This window comes from Mandrillus leucophaeus, unplaced genomic scaffold (assembly GCF_000951045.1).
Source record: "Mandrillus leucophaeus isolate KB7577 unplaced genomic scaffold, Mleu.le_1.0 Scaffold146, whole genome shotgun sequence".
In the NCBI taxonomy this organism is placed as follows: Eukaryota; Metazoa; Chordata; class Mammalia; order Primates; family Cercopithecidae; genus Mandrillus; species Mandrillus leucophaeus.
In genome coordinates, this window is record NW_012101432.1 from 5534183 (window position 1) to 5556208 (window position 22026).

The window sequence follows — 22026 nt, forward strand, 5'->3', positions numbered from 1 at the left end:
TGATTTTTGATTTCTTGATACCAACACAGTTACTATAATGGAATTATAATCGCAAGACTAATATTAAAAGGACTTTTAAGGCTGGGCGCGGTGGCCCATGCCTGTAATCCCAGCACTTTGGGAGGCCGAGGCGGGGGGATCACCTGAGGTCGGGAGTTCGAGACCAGCCTGACCAACATGGAGAAACCCCGTCTCTACTAAAAATACAAAAAATTAGCCGGGCGTGGTGGTGGGTGCTTACAGTCCCAGCTACTCGCGAGGCTGAGGCAGGAGAATGGCGTGAACCCAGGAAGCCGAGCTTGCAGTGAGCTGAGATTGCGCCACTGCACTCCAGTCTGGGCAACAGAGTGAGACTCTTCCATTTCCAAATTAAAAAAAAAAAAAGGAGAGAAAATAATTACTTTTAAGACTGAATTTTAAAACCCTCAGGAGGAAATATTTTCAAATATTTAATGAGCAAGTGTTTGGTAATAAATAGTGGGATTTATTTATTTATTTATAGTGAGTAATAAACGGGGAAAGTTAAATTTAGGGGGAAAATCTGTGCAGATGAACTCAGGCTCAGTGTTTTCTAGAATATTTTATTTTATTCTCCCTTGATAATAGTATAATTTGATGGACTCAAGTCTGCTTTCAACAAATGTAGGCTACCAACCTGCCTGATTTATTTCTTTCCATACTGAAAAAAGAAAACATCTGTATCTGTTCAGGAAAGATTTCAGGTTGTTTTTTATTCTAAACATATTCTGCATTTTTTAGTGGTAACAATTTTTCCTCTTGGATGGCATCTATGCAGTTCATTACCATTTTTGAGAAATCCAAACATTTAAGCAACTTAAGTCTAAATTGAACCCAAGCGTTCATTTTGGAATACCTTCTCCCCACGCCAACCCCACCACTAGGCAATAAATCCTGGATTTGCTTTTTCCCCTTATTCATCCAAATCAGTTTTTATTAATAGTCTGTGGTGGGCGGGGGGTGGGGTGGTTAGACTGTATTTTTATAAGAAGTTTCAATTTACATAAAAAGTAAATGGAAAGTACAGAGTTCTCACCCTCTAACTCTACCCCCACCTCCCAGTTTTCCCTACTGTTTACATTTTGCATTAGTATGGTATATTTACTACAATTGACAAGCTACTATTGATACATTCTTATTAGCTAAAGTCCATAGTTGACATTAGGGTTGACTCTTTGTGTTGTACATTCTATAGGTTTTTGACTAGTGTATAATGACATGTATCTGCCATTACAGTATCATACAGAATAGTTTCACTGCCTTAAAAATCCTTTGTGCTCCACCAGTTCATCCCTCCCTGCCCAACTCAAAGCTCCTGGCAAATAGTAATCCTTTTACTGTCTCCATAGTTTTGCCTTACTCTGTAAGTTTTTTAGCCAAATATAAGACAGGGAACAATTCAGCAAGGGTGGTATCAGAGAGGTAAAATCAAGGGGATTTAATAATTTATCATAAAACATATTCAATTATAGGATGGAAACTACATGATTTTCACCAACAACAGATGCTTTTATTTATTCTTTTTATTCAATGAACACTACCTCGTTACGTGCTAATGTGCCTACATTATTTTGGGTGCTAGAGGTGACAGTAATAAGTAGACAGGATCTCTAACCTCATGGAATTTACATTCAAATTGAGGGGTAAAAGAGGACAGAAATTAAAAAGTTCAAGCAAAGTATTTTTCAATACTGCTAAGAAGGAAGATGGAAATAAAACATGGCTATGTGACAAAGGAATGGATGGGGACAGTAGTTAGGGAAGGCTTTTCTGAGAAAATGACATTTGAGCTAAGAATTAAGAGATAAGGAGGAATAAATTATAGTGTTCCATTGCACAGTAGTGACTACAGTTAACAATAATATATTGTATATTTCCAAATAGCTAGAAGAGGTGGTGTCAATGGTATAGTGGTAAGTACAGCTGCCTTGCAAAATAGCCAGAAGAGAGGATTTTAAATGTTCTCACCACTAAGTAATAAATGTTTGAGGTGATGGATATGCTAATTACTCTAATTTGATCATTACACATTGTATACAAGTATGGAAACATCACACCATACCCCATAAATATGTGCAAAGAAAGCCAGTGTGGCTGGAAGAGGGTGAGCAAAATAGAGGGTGTGGGAGTGAGGCTGGAGAAGCAGATGAGACTGGAGAGGCAGGTGAGGTTGGGGAAGGCAGGTGAAGCTGGAGAGGCAGGTAGGCTGGAAAAGGCAGATGAGACTGGAGATGCAGGCGAGACTGGGAGAAGCTGGTGAGGTTGGGAGAGACAAATGGAGCTGGGGAAGCAGGTGAGACAGGCAGGTGAGGCTGGAGTGGCAGATGAGGTTGGGAGAGGCAGATGAGGCTGGAGATGCAGGTGTGGTTGGGAGAGGCAGTAAAACTAAAGAGGCAGGAGAGATTGGGAGAGGCAGTAAAACTAAAGAGGCAGGAGAGATTGGGAGAAGCAGGTGAGGCTGGAGATGCAGGTACAGTTGGGAGAGGCAGGTAAAACTAAAGAGGCAGGGGAGGCTGGAGAGGCAGGTGAGGTTGGGAGAGGCAGGTGAGGCTGGAGAGATGGGTGAGGTTGGGAGAGGCAGGTGAGGTTGGGAGAGGCAGGTGAGGCTGGAGAGATGGGTGAGGTTGGGAGAGGTGGATGAGGTTGGGAGACGTAGTGAGATTGGGCAAGGATGGAGAGGCATGTGAGGTAGACAAGCAGGGGCAAATCATAAATGACCTTGTAAAGCCACAGTCAGGAGTTTCCATTGTATTTTAATGGAAGCCACTGGAGGATTTTAAGCAGGAAAGTGACTTGATTTGATCTATGTTTTTATTTCATTTTATTTTATTTTTTATTTGAGATGGTGATTGAGATGGAGTCTTGCTCTGTCACCCAGGCTGGAGTACAATGGCAAAGTCTCGGCTCACTGCAACCTCTGCCTCCCGGGTTCAAGCGATTCTTCTGCCTCAGCCTCCCGAGTAGCTGGGATTACAGGCATGTGCCACCACGTCCAGCTAATTTTTGTATTTTTAGTAGAGATGGGGTTTCACTATGTTGGCCAGGCTGGTCTCAAACTCTTGACTTCAGGTGATCCACCTGCCTTGGCCTCCTGAAGTCCTGGGATTGCAGGTGTAAACCAGACCCTTGATCTATGTTTTTAAATGTTCACTCTAGATCTGAAGAGATCTTAGAAGACCTATTTAAGATTAATACAAACAGTAAGACACTAAGAGCATTAAAGATGCCAACCATAACAATGCAAATCCTAGAAAGTAAAAATGGTGTTTTAATTTCAAGGCCAATATCCTCATTACATGTATCTGTCCCCACCCACCCCATCCCTCAAAATAAATACTCAACAGAGATGACAATGGTGTTTTTAACCACTTCTGAATTCTACCAAGTTTACCATGTGGTATCGGGATATTTACACTCAATTCCCTCCCAAAATGGTTTTCCATAGAGAACTGTACATGAAAGACTTCATTATAAGTATTTCTGCTTCCACCGTAGCCTTTTATATTAATCTTTGGAAAACCATGCTCTGCCTGCAATTACAATTTGCATTTTAATAATACAGATGAGAAGAAGGCTAATATTTCAGTCTTGGCTTCAGCAGAAAAAAACTGAAAAAACAAGACACTGTCACACGCTCGGGAATGTGAAATGGAAATTGCCCAGCCCCAGACCAGGTATCCTTCTGCTTACTACAGGTCAGCTTCAGGGAGCTCCCTCGCCACGAATGATTTCTCTTTCTTAGCTTAAAAGAGTAGTGGAGGAATAAGTGATTTCTACTGTCTGTCTCTATGGCAACTAGTACCCTAATTTCACCTCTTAGATGGCAATTATACCTATTCACTGAATAGCTTTCAGTCCCCATTATTATGTTGAAAAAGTTGATTTCATGAAAAATGAGATACAGGTAATAGGTAAACTTTTCCCTAGCAACCATGAAGTACAGTTTATAACAGGTATGGTCATTCATAAGCAGAATATGCCCTGTGGAAATTTTTATTTTTCATTCATAGAACGTTTACCTCAAACATCTTTCTTCTAGTTGTTTTTTAATGATAAAATCTTCATCTTTTCTTCCTGAAGGTTTATTTTATTCAATTATAAAATTAGTTGGGTTCATTATAGTTTGGTGAATACAGAAAAAATATAGAAAAGCATAAACAAGAAAATATAATTCACTCTCATATAAAAACAATCACTATTAATAACCTGCTAGCAACTTAGGTACATATACATAGAAATGTAATTTAAATCCTATTGCCCACTTTTTTGTAATCAAAATTTCTACAAAACATTGTAAAGACTTCTCCATACCATTAAATATTCTTCTAACACATGATTTTAATATCTTCAAAGGAATCTATAATATAGATTATTATATTTCACTTAGCTAATCTTTCTATGTTGACATTATTAACATAAATGTTTATGCATCTCTTTATTGGCTTAGAATAAATCCAAGAAAACGAACTCTATAGATCAAACTAATAAGCATTTTAAATTGTATTGCCAATTGTTTCTCCAAGAAATATTATATCAATTCATTTTTCCACTAGAGGTAGATGAATGAGGGTATCCACTTCCTTAAATCCTTGATCAGAGGTACTATTTTTAAAGAGAAAAAAAAATGTCAATTTAATGTTGAGGGGAATATCTTGCTATATTTTCTTAATTTCTAATTTTAAGGTTAACTGTTTTTCATTTTTCATTGTTATTTGGTGGAGGGGGGGAGTGAATTGCTTATTCACTTCTCTAGCAGACTATTGGTTGTCCCTTGATATCCATTCTCCCCTTATTACCTCATAACAGAAGAGACAACATTTAGCATATGGCCCCTTGAAATGATATTTTCCATTCTCCTTTGCAACTAAGTGTGGATATGTGCCAACTCCAGGCTGATGAAATAAATAAGTGTGGATATGTGTCAACTCCAGGCTGATGAAATAAATGCAAATATGATCTATTCTATTTCAGATAAATGTCCTAAAAGGAAGAAGCTATGTCTTACTTCTTTTCATCATTCCTGATGGTTAGAATGTAGATATTATTGCTGGAGCTCAGCACCCATTTTGGACCATGAGGATAAGAGGTACATTCTAGGGATTAGCGGAAAAATATAGATTCCATATAAATTTTGTCTCAACCATCATAAGGCAGCACTGAGACACGTTTGGAGTCGCAATTTCTTACCAGATCATAAGCAGCCAGCATCTTTTTCTGCACATCTGGAATTGCACTCAGAGGCTCCAGGTAAGGAAAGCTGTCTTTCATCACAAGTGAGACTGAAGGAGTATTGTCACTGGTGATGAGCCGAGATGACAGAGTTAACAGGCACTGCTTCAGACTGGCAATTGGAGGGAGTCCACATAGTTCCTTAATAGACACGATTGCGTTCTGTGAGGAAGAAAACATGGAATCACACTTCTGACCACCTGACACATTACCCCCAGCACTCCCAGGTTTACAGAAAAGTATATTCATTTTTAAAAGATAATACACACAGCTATTCATGACTATACTTCATCTTGCTCAATTTTTACCAATAACCACAAACATCCCATGAAAGCAAAGCAGATTGGGACACAAGGCTATGCAGTGCTTTTCAAAGCAGAGCACTGGGATAGTCACACAACTAAGTACTGGCTGATCATGAATGCCATGTATAATTTGTATCATGGTGATCAGGAAAACATAATGGCAGGGGTTGTATACTGGAGTGCATTTCGCTAGGGCTTTTTTCCTCAAGGTAGCAGGATGCTACTGCTCACCACCCTCCATCTGACTAATCAATGGCATTCCTTTGTCACTTCATCAGTAAGGCACCTGACAGACACACACACTGAAAGCACATTTCATGTAGAGCTACATTTGTCCATGTTACGGTCTTTTCAAAAAATTTATTTGAAATAGAAATTATGACTATTTTACATTTTACCCACAGCAAACAGTACCTAATTTATTATGTGTCTCATGAATTTCATGACAATGATCACCTTCATTTTTCTACTGATGAGACTCCAAAAAATCCTTAACCCCAAAGACTTTATGTTAAGATAATATGAACTATCAACGCTACCTGGATATGCTTTATCTATAACTCTTCTTCTATGTATTTTAAATACATAATATAAAATATGCAAAGTACATATTTCAAGAATTATATAAAATATGTAAAGTCTAATCTATAAAGTTAAGTGCAGAAATGGTTTATAAGTAATCTAACATAGGGATTTATAATAGTACTAGAATTATGTCAGAAAAAGGTACATAGAATATGCTGATATTATTTGGATTCTATTTTTTAAATGGTGGCTAAGACAACCCACCACAAGTATTTAACTGTGTCATGGGTTTGTGGTTCTGCATCACATGAATGATAATGGTAATGGATTTTGGTATTAGGCAATCCTGGATTTATTTTCTTTAATTTTTAACTTTTGTAGGTACATAGTAGGTATATATATTTATGAGGTACATGAGATGTCTTGATACAAGCATGCAATATGAAATAAGCACATCATGAAGAATGGGGTATGCATCCCCTCAAGCATTTATCCATTGACTTGCAAACAATCCAATTAGACTCTTTACGTTACTCTAAAATGTGCAGTTATTATTAACTATACTTACCCTGTTGTTCTATTAAATACTGGCAATCCTGGATTTAAAGGCTAACATTGTTATTTGTTAACTTGCAATATTTAGGAAATGCATTAACCTTTTCAAATTTATTCTCTATCTTGAAAACAGGGATTTTTGGTGAGGATTATTATAAACACATCAGCTAAAGAAATAAAGTGGATTGAATAATATCCACTTTGCATATTGCAGGTACTCAGTTAATATCTGTTATTGTTTGCATCTAATAACACTAGCCTAATAAGTATATTAAGTAGTTTTTTTTTTTAAGTTTAACACTGTCTCAGATTATAAGCATTGATGAAGGAAAGAAAACTTAACATTGAATTTCTAAATGTTGAGGCTAGTCAATTTCCATATACTCTAATTTTACTCTAATAATAATCTTGTGATAAGTATAATTATTTTTGTTTCTTTATGTGGAGAATATTGATGAGCAGAGACCTGAAATAATTTGCTGAAGATCGCACAGGGATAGATTTAATCAAGAACCCATGTTCTTTCAATTAAACCACATTTCTAAGACAAGGTTAAATATTTTTCAACAAGTTTGAGTGCTGATTTTTTTTTTGTTTAGTTTTACTTGTTCTTGTGGGGAGTAATTTATTATTGTTGTCATTATACATAATTTAAAACTAAAAAATAACCTAATAGGCATTACACTTGTTTTATATCACTTCAAATTCTCTCTCATGTTCACATCTGCAAATATGTTATATATACACTGGTAATTAGTATGTGTGTGTTTGTATAATTTTTTATATATTACACACATATATTGTATATTCTACTTTTTTCCCATTGTTTCAGATGCACATTTCCATATATCGATTCAGTTTTGTACTAAGGATATTTAATGGATATACAGCATTTTGCTACATCTTAGTTCAGTCCGAACTGAACACAGCATTCACAGTTAGAAACATAAAATATATCTGTTTTATCAAAGACAATACTGAACTTAGTTCAATGGTACACAGGTTTACACATCTTTCTTTCTTTTTTCATTTTCAGACAGGGACTTGTTCTGTTGTTGCCCAGGCTGGAGTGCACTCGTACAATCACAGCTCACTGCATCACTGACCTCCCAGGCTCAAGTAATTCTCCCACCTCAGCCTCCTGGGTAGCTGGGACTACACATGCTCACCACCACACCTCGCTAACTTTTGTATTTTTTTAGAGATACAGGGTTTCACCATGTTTCCCAAGCTGGGCTCGAACTCCTGGCCTCAAGTGATCCACCTGCCTCAGCCTCCCAAAGTGCTGAGATATAGGCATGAGTCACCGCGCCCAGACTTAAACAATCTTTCTGATAAATTTTTGCAAATCAGTTCATTAATAAAACATTAGAAGGGTAGGAATAAGCAGGAATAGGGAAGAAGAGTGCAGGATGTTTCTCCTACCTGCATATTTTCTCTCATATCTATGGCTTCTCGTAATGGATGAACTGCTATTTTAAAGATGTCATCAATGGTTTTAAGACCGATATTCCTGAGCATGGTATACTCCCGAACTTTCTTCCCCATTCTCACTGAAAGACTGCGCTTCTGTGCCTTTCCTCCTCCACTTCGATTAGTTATTGCTATGTGGACAAAAAGGGTTACGTGCTCCATGATGTCACCCACAAAAGAGCGCAGGGGAACATGCCGATATCCAGGCTGCAAACATTCAAATGGTATCGTATATTGCCCTATAAACTCATCCCCAATGTAGTCATCATCCAGAGCAACAAAACGGATCATGGCCAGCTCAGGTAGGTTTACTTGGAACTCAAAAGTTTCATCAAAAATAGGATTATCACTGTTTTGCTGTACAGTTTTAGTTCTTTGTTCCGAACAATCCGCTGGAATTCCGTGTATCTCTATACACACATAGGGATCTATGACATCCCCTTTGGCACAAGCTCCCTTGGGCTTTGGGAAATTCTGACCACTGATGATCTTGATATGAAGAGCTAGAGGAGACACCCCAGGTACAATGCCCTTTGTATTTGCGCTGAAGTAAGAAACTTCATCTCGCATGATAGACGGCCTTAGAACATAACCACATCCCCCATTTTGAAGAAACCAGCCCGTGTGAAGGTCCATCATTGGACCTGGAGTCTGAAAATTCATTGCTACAATCTGACAGCCACAATTCCAAAAGTCCTGTGGATTCAAGTTACTGGAATCGATCCTCATGGCACTGGGATAGATTCTTGATAAGAACTTCTTATTATAATTAACAAAATCCTCTGGGTACTCATTTGCAATGCGGCTGGCCTCTGTTTCACTAAATGAACAAATTTCCCAATAGTTTTGGCTTTTCATAGATAGTTCAAAATCCCTGTACTGAACAGATTTACAAATAGATACCAAATCAGAGAGCTCCCTACAGAGTCGGATTTGTTTCTGCTCACCATTGTAATCTACCGACATCCTTCGAGACATTTCGGCTTCTTCATCTTCATCTGTTACTTCTCCTTCTAACACATCTGGATCAGAAGGCAACTTCTTTCCTTTCACAATGATCATTCTTTTTAATTTTTCTGGTGATGGGAGGTAGGATTCTGAGGGCAAAGGTGCTTCGGTATAGAGTTTATTGCCAAAGACCTTTTTCATCTGTTGAACCATTACCTTCTGCTGTAGCAAGGAGCAATGATTTCCCAAGCAAAGAATGAGTGGGTATTCAGAAGCAACAAAGGCAAATTTATTTATTACCTCTATGACACTTCGAAAGGAAACATGTGTTGTCATGTTATTTCGATTACAAAGGATTGGTTCATTATCGGAACCATCACTTACATCGAGTTCAATGCTTCGACAGCCCATTTTCAAAGCTCTAACATACCCATTGATGTCAGCTGGCCCCCTGAACTGGTCTTCTATTAGATAGGTGTTATGAGAGGCATTGATATAGTAGTGAGATAATGGCTGGGTCATATCTTGGGCAACCTTCTTTTGCTCAGGATCAAAAATGTCACATTCTGATGACAATAAATACTGGGTAAAGCCATCAATTGCAAGAAACCCTTTTTGACGTCCCTCTTCAGAAAGTTCATGTCTCCTTATGATGTCTAAGCACATATCCTCGGTGATATGGGTGACTCCTTGCTCAGCTTCTAAAAAGAGCATGAGATCATTGGCATCCAAATATTCTTTGTTTTTAGATATCTGTACAAGTAAGAAATACACTTCTGGCCTGGTGCAAAGTTCACAAAAAGCTTCACAAAATTCCTCTTCGGTCACACGGGTGGTTAGTTTTTCCTTGCTCTTCTGGATTTCTTTAAACTTTAACCTGATCTTGGCTTCCTTCAGAGTAGGGTTGAGTTGTTTTATTAACTCTACCGAGGTGTCTTCCAACATAATCCCATTCCCATCAACATCTGCTGCTTCAAACACTGTTTTCAACCACATGAACCGTGGTGTGTTCTGGTTGCCCTCCATAAAATCAAGAGGCTGCTTACTTCGAGAAACCAGGTACCGTAACCCAGACACCCAGATGTTTGCCACATCTGCTGAATTAGCAACTAGGTCCAGAGACTCATAGTTTTCCCCATGGAGTATGGAAAAGGCACAGTCCTCACAGATCTGGTCAGCAAGGCCATTGTTTCTAAATGTTTCTGTGTTTTTCCCCAGTCTGATCTCTTTTATGGCAGAAATATCAAGCTTGGCTTTCTCGAGGTCTTTCTTTGAAGGTTCCCAGCGAAGAGCTTGGAGGTCTGTGTCCAGAGTGAAAAAACGGTTGTAAATGCGAGAATTTGGCCGGACTTTCTTCAGCTCACAGCCAGCTTGCATGAAGCTGATGCAGTCATTTGCACTGCTAATTTTCTTTTCCGATGGCATGCTGCTGAAAGACACGGTTTTCTTTCTTCCACCACATTTTTGGTTTGAAGGATCCTGTAAAACAATTTGAAAAGAATGAATCAATATCTTTTAGAAAACAGACAAATTCAGTAACACTCTATGAACTCCTCAAACTTCAATTCACATATTGTGATTATTTGAATAGAGGCTAGCCTAAAGTTTACCTTTTCACTGTTTCAGAAAAGAGAAATTGCTAAGAAAACTGAAATTATAGGATTCAGGCAAAAACTTATTTTTCAGATGCCTGTGTGGTCTTTGAAACAAAATCAAGTATTAAGTACAAATCACTCTGATTTGTTCCTTAAAGCAGATTTCTTAAGAACCTCATGCTGGTGCCTCAACTACCTAGCTCAACTCCCAATAGATATGCAACAGAAATAAAGCTGTATATTTTTAAAGGTTTCCTCATTTATACTTTGCAACCTTTTAAAGAGGTTTTCTTAAGGTGGATTTAAATAAATGGTTTTACCTTAACATACTTTGTATCACAAAGTGCTTAACTGAACAGCTTAACTAGAAATCACTTTTTTTCTCAAGTTTTTTCAAGGTGTCTTGAAAGTCAAATTGAGAGCTAACAATAGCCAATCACTCACATTTGAGCAAATTTTCAAACTGAGGTAAACAATTTGATTTTAACATTATAGGAATTCACACCTGCATTTCAGTGTAATGTTATTAGTAGGCACAGCTTAAACCAAATAGAAATATGAATGGCTCTACTATCTTTTTAAGGTTCTTCCAATATAAGTTAAATTTCAAAGCCCTTTGCCGGAAGATTTTACAGGAAACACTTCCACCTTGCAAATGCCATTTCTGGAAGTGTCCTTGGATCTTAGTGTTACAGAATTCCAGTTTCCTCAGCCCATTTCACCCTTCCCTGACCAACAGGGCCAACAAGTCATCAAAATTCATCCGTTCAGAAGAGAGTAACTTAAGCAGGTTTACTATTTTTTGAGACTGTTTCCCTCTTGATTGTATCTAGGCCTTCTCCCCTATCATCCTTCCTAAAATACAGTTCCAGTCCTCTGAATACCGATGAGATGATGGATTTCATTTCAGTCTTGGACTGTCCACTGTGTCTATCATTCCCAATTCATTTACACTGAATATCTGACTGATGCCACTTAAACTGGGTATTTCTTTATACTAGTCTCTGTTCTGACCACAGACTCAATTAATGATGCTCCCAACCACATCCCAATTCACATGACTGCCCCAGGAACAAATTTCCCAAAAGCATCATAATGCATGTTTACCATGCCCAATTTTATGAGCATACCAAAGAGTCAGCAAAATGTAGAGTGCAAAGTACCTTGTCCTTGGAGAAAAAATAACTGTTCTTTTTTTTTTTTTTTTTTTTGATAGAATCAGCTCTGTTGCCCAGGCTGGAGTGCAGTGGCATGACCTCAGTGCAATGCAACCTCCGCCTCCCGAGTTCACGTGACTCTCCTGCATCAGCCTCCCAAGTAGCTGGGATTACAGGCACATACCACCATGTTCTTGAGTTGTAATTATTCCACTCCCTAAATATATGACCTTGAGTAAGTCACTTAACCTCTCTCAATCTTAATTTCTGATAGGAATTAGTAATCTTTTTATATAACATAGTGTCATTGTGAGACTGAGTGCATGACTGTTCTTTATAAACTGTAAGGGCTTCAAAGGTTATGCTTTTCAAAGGAAGAGGAGCATTGCCTTATACACCCAGTAACTGTAGGACTGAGTAGGTACTGACCAGGATATTGGGTATTATACAGAAGTTAATTCATTCCTGACTTCTGAACATTTCAGACAAATCTTCAGTGATAAATTGAAAATATTTTTAAAACAACCACATGAGATTACTATTTCAAATACCGAAAACTATAACCAAAGTAGTCTGGACCGTATCCTTCATTGGAAATATTTTAAAACAGGGTAGAATATCTTCTCTGGGATCTCATGTCATCAGTTCTGCCTATATAAACTTGCCTATCCTATGATTCAGAAAAGACAGGACAATTTATTATTCAATTGACTAAAACTCTACCCATGAAAAGGAAACAAAATTTGCTTTAGTTATGAGATGTTGGTGGGATGATTCATTGACTCCAATATATATCAGATCTTCAAGTGACAATGATAGAAATTACCCAATTTAGATTACAGAATATTGCCTGTTGGTGCCCTGGCATTTAACAACTTAGCTCCTGCTTTTACAAAGAGTTGCTATTTTTAATTATCCTATAGTGGTCAATTTCCTCATCCTTAAGTTAAAAAACACCTATAAATCTTCAGCTAGTTATACACAGATGCTCTATTAGAACACATTTAAATTTGTCACAACTCACATGCTTAGAAATATCAGATGTTTGTGTGTATTTTTCCACACCATCAAGGCAGGCACCTAATGGCATTGCTGAGACGGGATTAATCTACCAAGTAAAATAAAGAAGAAAACTGTGAATTCTGATGGTAAATGAGATTGTGACTCAGCTTTTAAAGCTAACCCTTTGACTTGCGTTTTAAGCTAATGAGAGTTTTCACATTAAAAATGATTTTTATATAAGCAGTTCATGTTCCAAATAGAATTGTTGTCAGCAGAGTGATAAAATCTATAATAGTTTCTAACAAATATTAAATGGGAAATTAATGCTACTCTAAATGAATGTATATGGTTCCTATACCCCAAGTATGACATTACGCTAGCATTCTCCATAGTCTATCACTCTGTTACTGACTTGAGCCACTGTTTATTTGTAAGAACAAAACCACTCTTATCAGAATAGCTTTCTCTTACAAGGCTCTCCTCTGCCATATCTCCTTAAATCAAGACATTCCCCCCTAGCATGACAAGCCTTCAAGAAATATATGTTTTATATCTAGCCTGCAAAAGAATCCACCTGCCCATAATGCTAATTTCTTGTTTTGACCCACAATTCCTACATGATTATAAAACTTATATCAAAATCCCACCTAAAACTTGGAACCAGCAAAAAAGATATGATTCTTAGGTTGTCATTTTACAAAGGACAGAATCCAAAGTCATTACAAGTTTCCAAATGAGCTAAAACTTGGCCAGAGCATGTGTGAATGAATAATTAGTTTGTCTGCTGATTACTACAGCCAAGATTATGTACATTCAAAATATGCTGGAAAAGGTTCAGGACTCTGATATTTCTCCAGGTCTGCCACAGGAAAGGAAAATGTCTGGATTCAGAGAGCAATCATGCTGTTCTTTCAATAGCCATGCTATTGGCTCTGACAGGCTGGGAAAGAAGAGGGGAGATGGAAATGGTGCCTCAGCAGACAGGAAGGGTGGAAGACTCCAAATCTTCTAAGCTTCTTCACCACCAGAGTCCTACACCCCTACATCTGTATTCCCTCAAGAAGATCTTGGCAGATTGGTGGTGGGAAAGAAGGAATATTAAGGTAAACAGACTAGAAAAAGTTGAAGGTTAGGTATCAGTTTTCATTCTTGGTAAATACAAAATATAATAATTATGATGATGATGATTGAATGAGGGTCAATTTGATTCACTATACACTTAACACAATTCAACTATATACTTAAAAATGGTCAGACGGTAAATTTTATGTTATGTATGTATTGGGAAGATGGGTACTTTCGGCACTTTCCAAAAGAAACCAAGTTTATTATCAGTTCAAGTGTGCTCCAGTCAATGTCTAGCTCATTAGATGATTGAACTGATTCCAATGACCATAACATCTTTCCAGGAGATTTTTATAAACTCCAAGGTCTTTCAGTTTATTTCAAAGCTAACTCTCCTCACACGAGAATGAAGGCAAGAGGCTGAAGTACCAATACCACTTCCACCCGACTCCTGTCCCACAACCAAAGTTTCTCTTTGAGCAGCTTACAACAAAAGCTTTAAATTTATTAAGATAAATAGTGCATTGTCATTCCTCTGTCCCCTACATTAAAGCTTAACCTTACACTGCAGTTGAGTCCAATAATTAGTCAGACATTGAATTCAATCCTTTCTACTTTCTAACATTCTATACATAAGTCTCCACGTTATCATTTCTCAAGAAAGGAATCACATTTAAATAAGTTAAACTAAAAAAATAAACAAAATTGGGTTTATATGGTCTCTGAACATCTCTAAATAATACCTCACATTTTGGATCTACTGTCTTTTGAAATCAATCAATATCTTATAAAGGATTCAATCATCAGAATCAAGAAGAGTCTCATGAACTAGTAAAGCAATAGACAAATATTTTACTCTTTTGTTAAAACAACATAAGACTGATTTATCTATAAGCACTGTTTCTAATATATGTATATAATAAAGATAATTTCTATCTAATCTTATGCTATAAGGTCTGATTTCTAAACTTAGAAATCATTTCAAAATACAGGGGGAAATGGCCAAATGTCTTTTCAATTTTTTAATTATTTTCTACAACATTGTTGCTTATCTACTACTGTTAGGAATAGGATACCAATCATGATTAAATGGGACTCTTCACAACAGTAAAAGATTTTCAGCTTCCTAAATATTTAATATTTTAATACATTTATTTAAATATTTAATTATTTTATTAAGCTAAAATTGGAAACAAAGTTCAGATAAATCAAATAAATTTCCATTGACATTTGCTTTCCCTAAGCCCAATAAGATTGGATATAATGCAAGCTCCTTAACCAAAATAAAAAAACACAAAATCATTTTTCTTCAAAACACATTGATAAGCCCCCCCAAAATTCTACTTATTCAATGGAAGTTTTGGGTCTCAATCATGAAAATATTGAATTATTTAAATATAATTTCAGGAAAAAGTATACTGAAATTGCACAAAAAATGTGAATGTACCTAATGCTTATACACTTAAAAATGGTTATGTACTTAAGTGTACTTACACACTTAAAAATGATTAAATTGTAACTTTTATGTTATGTATATTTTAACACACGGGGGAAAAATGCACACTGAAGCACTGTACGAAAATTTAAAAGTGAGTAAAGGAAATACCAAGCCCAAGCTTCCCTGCCTTTGACCTCATTAGCATGTTTAAACATCTAATTATATCATCACATATACTTTTTGGTGTTTTGGCAAGTTGTTTTAAGCAAACAGTTCTAAAATGATTCTTTGTTAGAACAAATTTACACAACTCTAAAGACTAGAAATCAAAACACCAATTGTCAAACTGTGATGAGAAGGAATCTTTGTTTCATAACACTGAACTCTAGCTACGTAGTGTAAGGGAGGGAAAGATTTATATTTGAAAAGTTCTCTTAAGAAATGATTAATAAAAATTTAATAGATTATACTAAAAGATAAGCATATAGCACATAGGTTTGATTTTCACCATAGGGACCCTATCTGTTCTTATATACAACCTATACACTATAAAAATATGCTATTCATTCTGGTTTTGTGAAGTTCCAAGGAAAACTGAGAAACAAAAATTTGGTTGATACACGACATTCTCAAAGGATGGTAGACAATACACAATCTAGAATCCAGATAAGCTCCAACCTTGGATATTGAGAGGCCTCTGGTCTTATTCTTCATTTATTCATTTGACAAACAAGAATAGGTACCTACTCTGTGATGGAGCCTAGCACATTACAGAGTTTGGAGGAAACTGATAAGGTTTCATTTTTATCTTAGATATATAATTCTGCATATGTGCTAAAGGGATTTGATATGGACAAAACTGAAGATGGTACATTAGATGACTATTTCATTCAGCATTACAATAAAGAGATAATGATGGCCTGAGCTAGATTCCTAATAAAAAGGATGAAGGTATTAGGTAGATTAGGAAGGTATCCCAATAAAAAGGATTCCTAATGAAAAGGATGAAGGGATTAGGTAGGTTCCTAATAAAAAGGATGAAGAGGAGTGGGAAATATCAAGAAACATGAGGTAAAACAAGAACTTCTTGACTGAATAAAGGATGACTTCTAGGTTTTTGGTTTGAGTGAGAAGTGAATGGAAATATTACTAAATGAGGTATGAAATATTAGGGGAAGTGAAGTTGAAGTGGAAACTAAGTTTACTTTGAGCCATGGTGGATTTTATATGACTATGGGCCATCTAGGTGAAGTTGTCCAATGGAAAGTTGGATATATGAGTCAAACCTCCAGGGAGAAGTCTGGGCTGCAGTTTCAGTGTTGGAAGTTACACCTGTAAAGGGATAAACAGAATCTTGAGCAGAGTAGAGTCACCTATTAAATAAAAGCAGTTGGAGATGGGCTAAACCCAGAGGAACACCAGTATTTAGAGGCTGGGCAGATAAAAGAATAAAAGAGCTGAAGGGTAAGAAAACCAGGAGTATGAGCTTCCACAGATGCCAAGACTAAAAGGAAAGCGTACTGGAAATTAAGATCTGAAGATAGCTTACTGAATTCAGCAGTTAAGCAGTTAAGCAGTTACTGCTAACTTGGGCAAGAACATAAGACTGCTAACTGTCTTATGTTCCTTTTAAGATGCCTAGGATAGAGAACAAAATGAGACCCAAACTGCAGCCATGATATGAGCTGAGAGTAAAGGGTTCCAGGGAAGGAACAAAAGTCCTGCGGTGGGAAAGACAGTCAGGATGGCTACCATACACTAAGTGAGATAGAGTGGCCCCAAATGAGACTGAACAACAGGCAGAGGCAGAGAGTAATCAATCCAGGAGAGGGCTATCCTCAAAAATGTTGGCTTCACTAACCTGGATTGTGATCACAGAATGGAATTCAGCTCTGATGCACACACTTTGCCTGTCCAATGGGCCTATGCCCAAAATCACATCCATGTTTGGCAGTTAAGTGGTCTGGAGAAAACCCATACCCATACACAAGGCCTAACTCTTCACACAAAATTCAAGGTGGTGGGGGAGATGGGATCATCATTATATCTGTTGCCTTCAAGTTTCAGAAAAGGAAAGACTGCAACTGTAGAATTATACCATTAATTTCATGTTAAAATTTCCCAAGTATTACTCCCACGGTCAACTCCAGTTCCTTAATGCAGAGACACAAACAGGTGATGCACTTATTTATGGTTAACACCATGTGACTTACCCAGGGTCACTGTGTGATACAGTGGGAGCGGAGGTCCTAATAGCCACTATTGAGAAGCATAACCCAAGTAAACCATTGACCTTCCCCAGTGGGTGCCTTATTGGTGAGGATCTGAACAGTTATTTTATGATCAATAAAGAAAGCATTTATTGTCTACATCATCTTCTAAGTCAACAGAATTAATTAAAGGCAATGCTAAGTGTATGCATGCACATTTCTCTAGCCAAATTAAGTTCTATGTCTTAATTTACCATTAAATTTTATTTATAAAAGGTGATTCATTTAACAAAATGCACTAAAGCCATCTCCTTTAGGAAACCCACTCTGATACATATGCTGTGGTGGGGATGGGATACTAATTAAAATATAGGCAGCCAGTGACCCTCTAAATTTTACACATCTTCTCTGAAATGACTCTCTTCACTTGGAAGCAAAAATAATTGATGTTCTACAGGCAAAGCTAGCGATAGAGTGCAGAGAAAAACAAAAAACAAACAAAAAAAAAACAAAAAAAAACCCAGTCAATTTCAGAGTGGGTAGTTAGTACCATTGATTTGTTTTGTTAAACAGAAGAAGCTTCCCCTGTGCTGTACCTCACTGCAATCATTTGCTCATTAGAACTCATTAAGAAGGGACACTCTAAATAAAAGTGATTATCTCAAGCTCTTCTTCTGCATAGTTTCCATCCAGTTAGCGTTCTTCTGCAAGAATGTTTCTTGTTATACACATCCCATGGATTATTTCAAATACAACTTTCATTTACACAAAGATTCACTGAACCCCTACTCTGGGCTATGCATTGTACAAGTGATTTGTTCTTTAAAAAATCATTAATCCCAACACTAATGTTGTCTGGAATAAATATTAATGTATGAATTTTGTAGCTAATTAAATCAGTAAATAAGAACAAAGATCATCAAATTTAATAATTAGGGTAAAATGTATAAAGAATGCTTCTAAATAAACAATAAAAACAGCTTTAAATAACATTAAAGATGTTCATGAGCCAAGCCCACAAAGGAGCATAAAAGGCTGATGAGGCATATTAAACAGAAGTACTACACTCCTTTGTAGTGTCAGCTGCTTTCATGGAAAGGCCTCGTTTCTTATTTTAATCTTGCCAATTTCCTCTTGTATCCTTCACAGTCCACTGCTTCGTATACAGTTATGAGGTATGTGAACTTCCATTTTTCTAGTCAACAACATGGTCCTTTTCACTAATCCCACTGCTGCATGCAATGAGTAGTTTTGTTAGTACTCTGCTTTAGCTGCGTCAACTTGAACAAAATGAGGGTGACAGCAATAAAGGTCATTTGACGATTTATTCAGCGGCCTCTGAGGAACAACTTGCGTCTATCAGTCCCTCTAAGACAGATGTCTGCCTCACACTCAAAAACAATACATTTAAAATTAATAGGTAGTCTGTGCAACTCTTAGCAGAGGTGCCAAGAACCAAGTGGGCTTGGAGACTGAGATACGATTCTGCCCTTCCTCAGGAGACCCCTGCACAGCAGGGCCCAGGAATCCTGGCAGAGCTTATGCCAGCACTTACTGTTGTTTCTGGTGTGACAATTAATTGGATGTTCTCTTTATGGAAAACAGGATGTCATGTCCCTTTAAAAGGAAAATCAATGATGAAGGCTAGCTAAATGTATACTTTTAATACCTACATTGCTAATACATCTCTTTCAATGTATTGTTATAAAGATTAAATGTAATGCTCCAATTATTTCACAGGTATAAATATACAACTTGATGCTTAATTAGGGCATTCATCAGAAACTTATATGTAATTAGGTAGGCTTTCAAATTGACACATACTTTTATATTTTATTCTAATTAATGTTGCACATTTACTTAAAATACTTTATCTGAAAAATTAAAATATCAACAGAAATAAAACATTATTAAATAGAGTTCATGTCACAAACATTCCTGACAAAATTTCCCACCTCTCTTTGTGTCCTATGTAGTGAGTTCACAGAAACGTTTTTCCTTCATTGCAACTTTTCAGTTTTTAATGGTAATATTTGCCCTCAACTATGACACACCAATATATTATTTATATTGATTTTAGTCACTTTGGAGTCCAAATATATTCTTTAGTCATCTAAATTTGAATTAAGCATATTTAAAACTGAAAAGGAAATACCCAATGTGCCTCAATATTATGTGAGTTTTGCCATTTATTATCATAGAGTGTTATTGGAGCTGAGTTTTAGAACAGATATGATTTATAAAAATAAAATCATTCACAGTTATACCAGCTTAAGTGGAAATAAGAGACATAATCAGCCTTTCTTCAGAGCATAAAGTTTTCATCAGTGGAATAGTTTGAAAAATAGTCAATTTCCAGGAATTTATGGTTTTCTGTGCAACATTTGCTAAGGACAAAACTCCAGATTATATGCATCACTTACAAATTCAACTCAATGACATAAAATATATAACTACTAGTGGTAGTTCTTAGAAATGAAATCAGTTCTATTGTACTGTACAGTAATATACACATGTAGGTTTTTCATTACAAAAAATATTCTGTAGAAGATTTAAAAACAGTGAATTTGCTTTTTAAAAATATTTTATAAATGTGTGTCACTTGGGACAAGGAGACTAAATTTCAATTTTTAAAAAAACCAATTCTATTCAAACTTAAGAAATAATACATTAATAGTCTAAACTGATCTTTCTATCTTTCTCTAGATTTGGAGAAGTCTAGTCTACCATTTAATAAATTGGTGTATATATTAACAAATGGACTCCTTCTTGCATTTGTATTAAGTCTGTATTGTAAAACTGACATTTAAATTATTTTAAACTGCCTAATTGAGTATTTCTTTTGAAATAAACCCCTTAAAGCAATCTCTGAGTTTTCCATAAGACAGATCCCTGAACCCCATATAAAATAGAATGTCAATTATCTTGACCCAATGCTATGTGCAAACACATCCTTAATATGTTTTCTCTTAGGACAATAATAGAATATGTCCTTTGGGACTAGTTATCATAGAGATATAGAACCTTTGGCCCAAATAGCCACCTTGGCTTGAATGTCAAGATGAATCTGATCAAAGGTTTTAAATTTTACCCATAACTTCCGGAATGGGTTAGAACTATCTAACACTTTAATCCTTATTGCATTACCTCTGATTAACTGAACATCAGCATCTGCTCATGTTCAAGGAACAGATGGCAGATTTCAGAGAATGAATATTCTCAGCTCAGGGACTCCTTTAGGGTGAACTCTCCCTCACCCCCATTCATACCCAGTGAAGGCTCCATGGTCAAAATGGAAACAAATTCATTCTCTTAACTTAGAAAAATGTAAAAGAAAACTATGAAAGCATAGTTCTTATTTGAGATAATAAAACTCAAAGTCCATAAATTTCATACTGATAGAAATTACTGAATTAATTAAATTCCTTCTCTCCAAACCAAAGTATTGGATTAGAGATTAATAAATTTTACTCACCATCACCACCTACTTGCATGACTTTTTGCAAAGCAAATTTCTATGTCTATAATTTTTATTTGTCAAAAAAATATAATTCCTAGCCTGATTCATAGGGCTGTGTCAAGGAATAAAGGAAATAAAGCATGCTAAAGTACTTTGTAAAACACAGACCACAGTCTGACAAAATTCCACAAAAGTGAATTATAGATCTTTTTATGAAAATAAGTAAAATACAGCAATGTATTAAATAAATATATTCTTCAAGAAGTCAGATTTATTCCAGGAATGTAGGAATGAGTCAACATGAGACAGTTGATCAATGAAATTCAATAAGTAAACAGATTAAAAGAGAAAAACAATTGATCGTAACTAAAACTACCCCAAAGACATCTGACAAAATGCAGTACCAATTCACAACAAAACTCTCAGTAAACTGAGAAAAGGAGAAAACTTCCTTAACATAATCAAAACCATTTCAGAATCCTAGAGGAAACATTTTACCAACTGGTGAAGATTTAGAAGCATTCTCATGAAAATCAAAACGCAAAACAAAATTAAAAAGCCTACTATTTATTTACTTTATATTTTAATATAATTTTGGATAGTTAAGTCAAAGCAATAAGGTAAAGATAAGAAATTAAGTGTAAAATATTGTAAAGAAAGTGATAGATCATTATTACTTGCAGAAAATATAACTATTTACCTAGAAAATCTCAAAAGATCAAATGAAAAACTTATTAGAACCAATAAAAGTGATAGTGGCAAAATATAATGTAAATATAGAAAAATTAATCGCTGTCTTATATGCCAACCTGTTTCTAAACATAATGGCAGGGGTGAGTGGGGGTGAGAGGAATACCATTCAAATTAGTAATTAAGACTATATGAGCAAGATGGCCAAATAGGAACAGCTCCAGTCTCCAACTCCCAGCGCGAGCGACACAGAAGACCAGTGATTTCTGCATTTTCAACTGAGGTACTGGGTTCATCTCACTGGGGAGTGCCGGACGATCGGTGCTGGTCAGCTGCTGCAGCCCGACCAGCGAGAG

At 36.3% G+C, this 22026-nt stretch overlaps 1 protein-coding gene across 1 annotated transcript in view; it reads right to left on the reverse strand.

The window, feature by feature from the left end:
- The window catches only part of PLCL1 (phospholipase C-like 1), a 66967-nt gene extending 56102 nt beyond the window's left edge, over positions 1-10865 (reverse strand). The window contains exons 1-2 of the mRNA XM_011974556.1: positions 8058-10865; positions 5206-5409 (exon numbers count right to left, since the gene is read on the reverse strand). Coding sequence (XP_011829946.1) covers positions 5206-5409; positions 8058-10478 — 2625 coding nt within the window. The 5' untranslated portion in view covers positions 10479-10865. The remainder of the gene's footprint in view (positions 1-5205; positions 5410-8057) is intronic.
- Positions 10866-22026: the final 11161 nt, after the last annotated feature.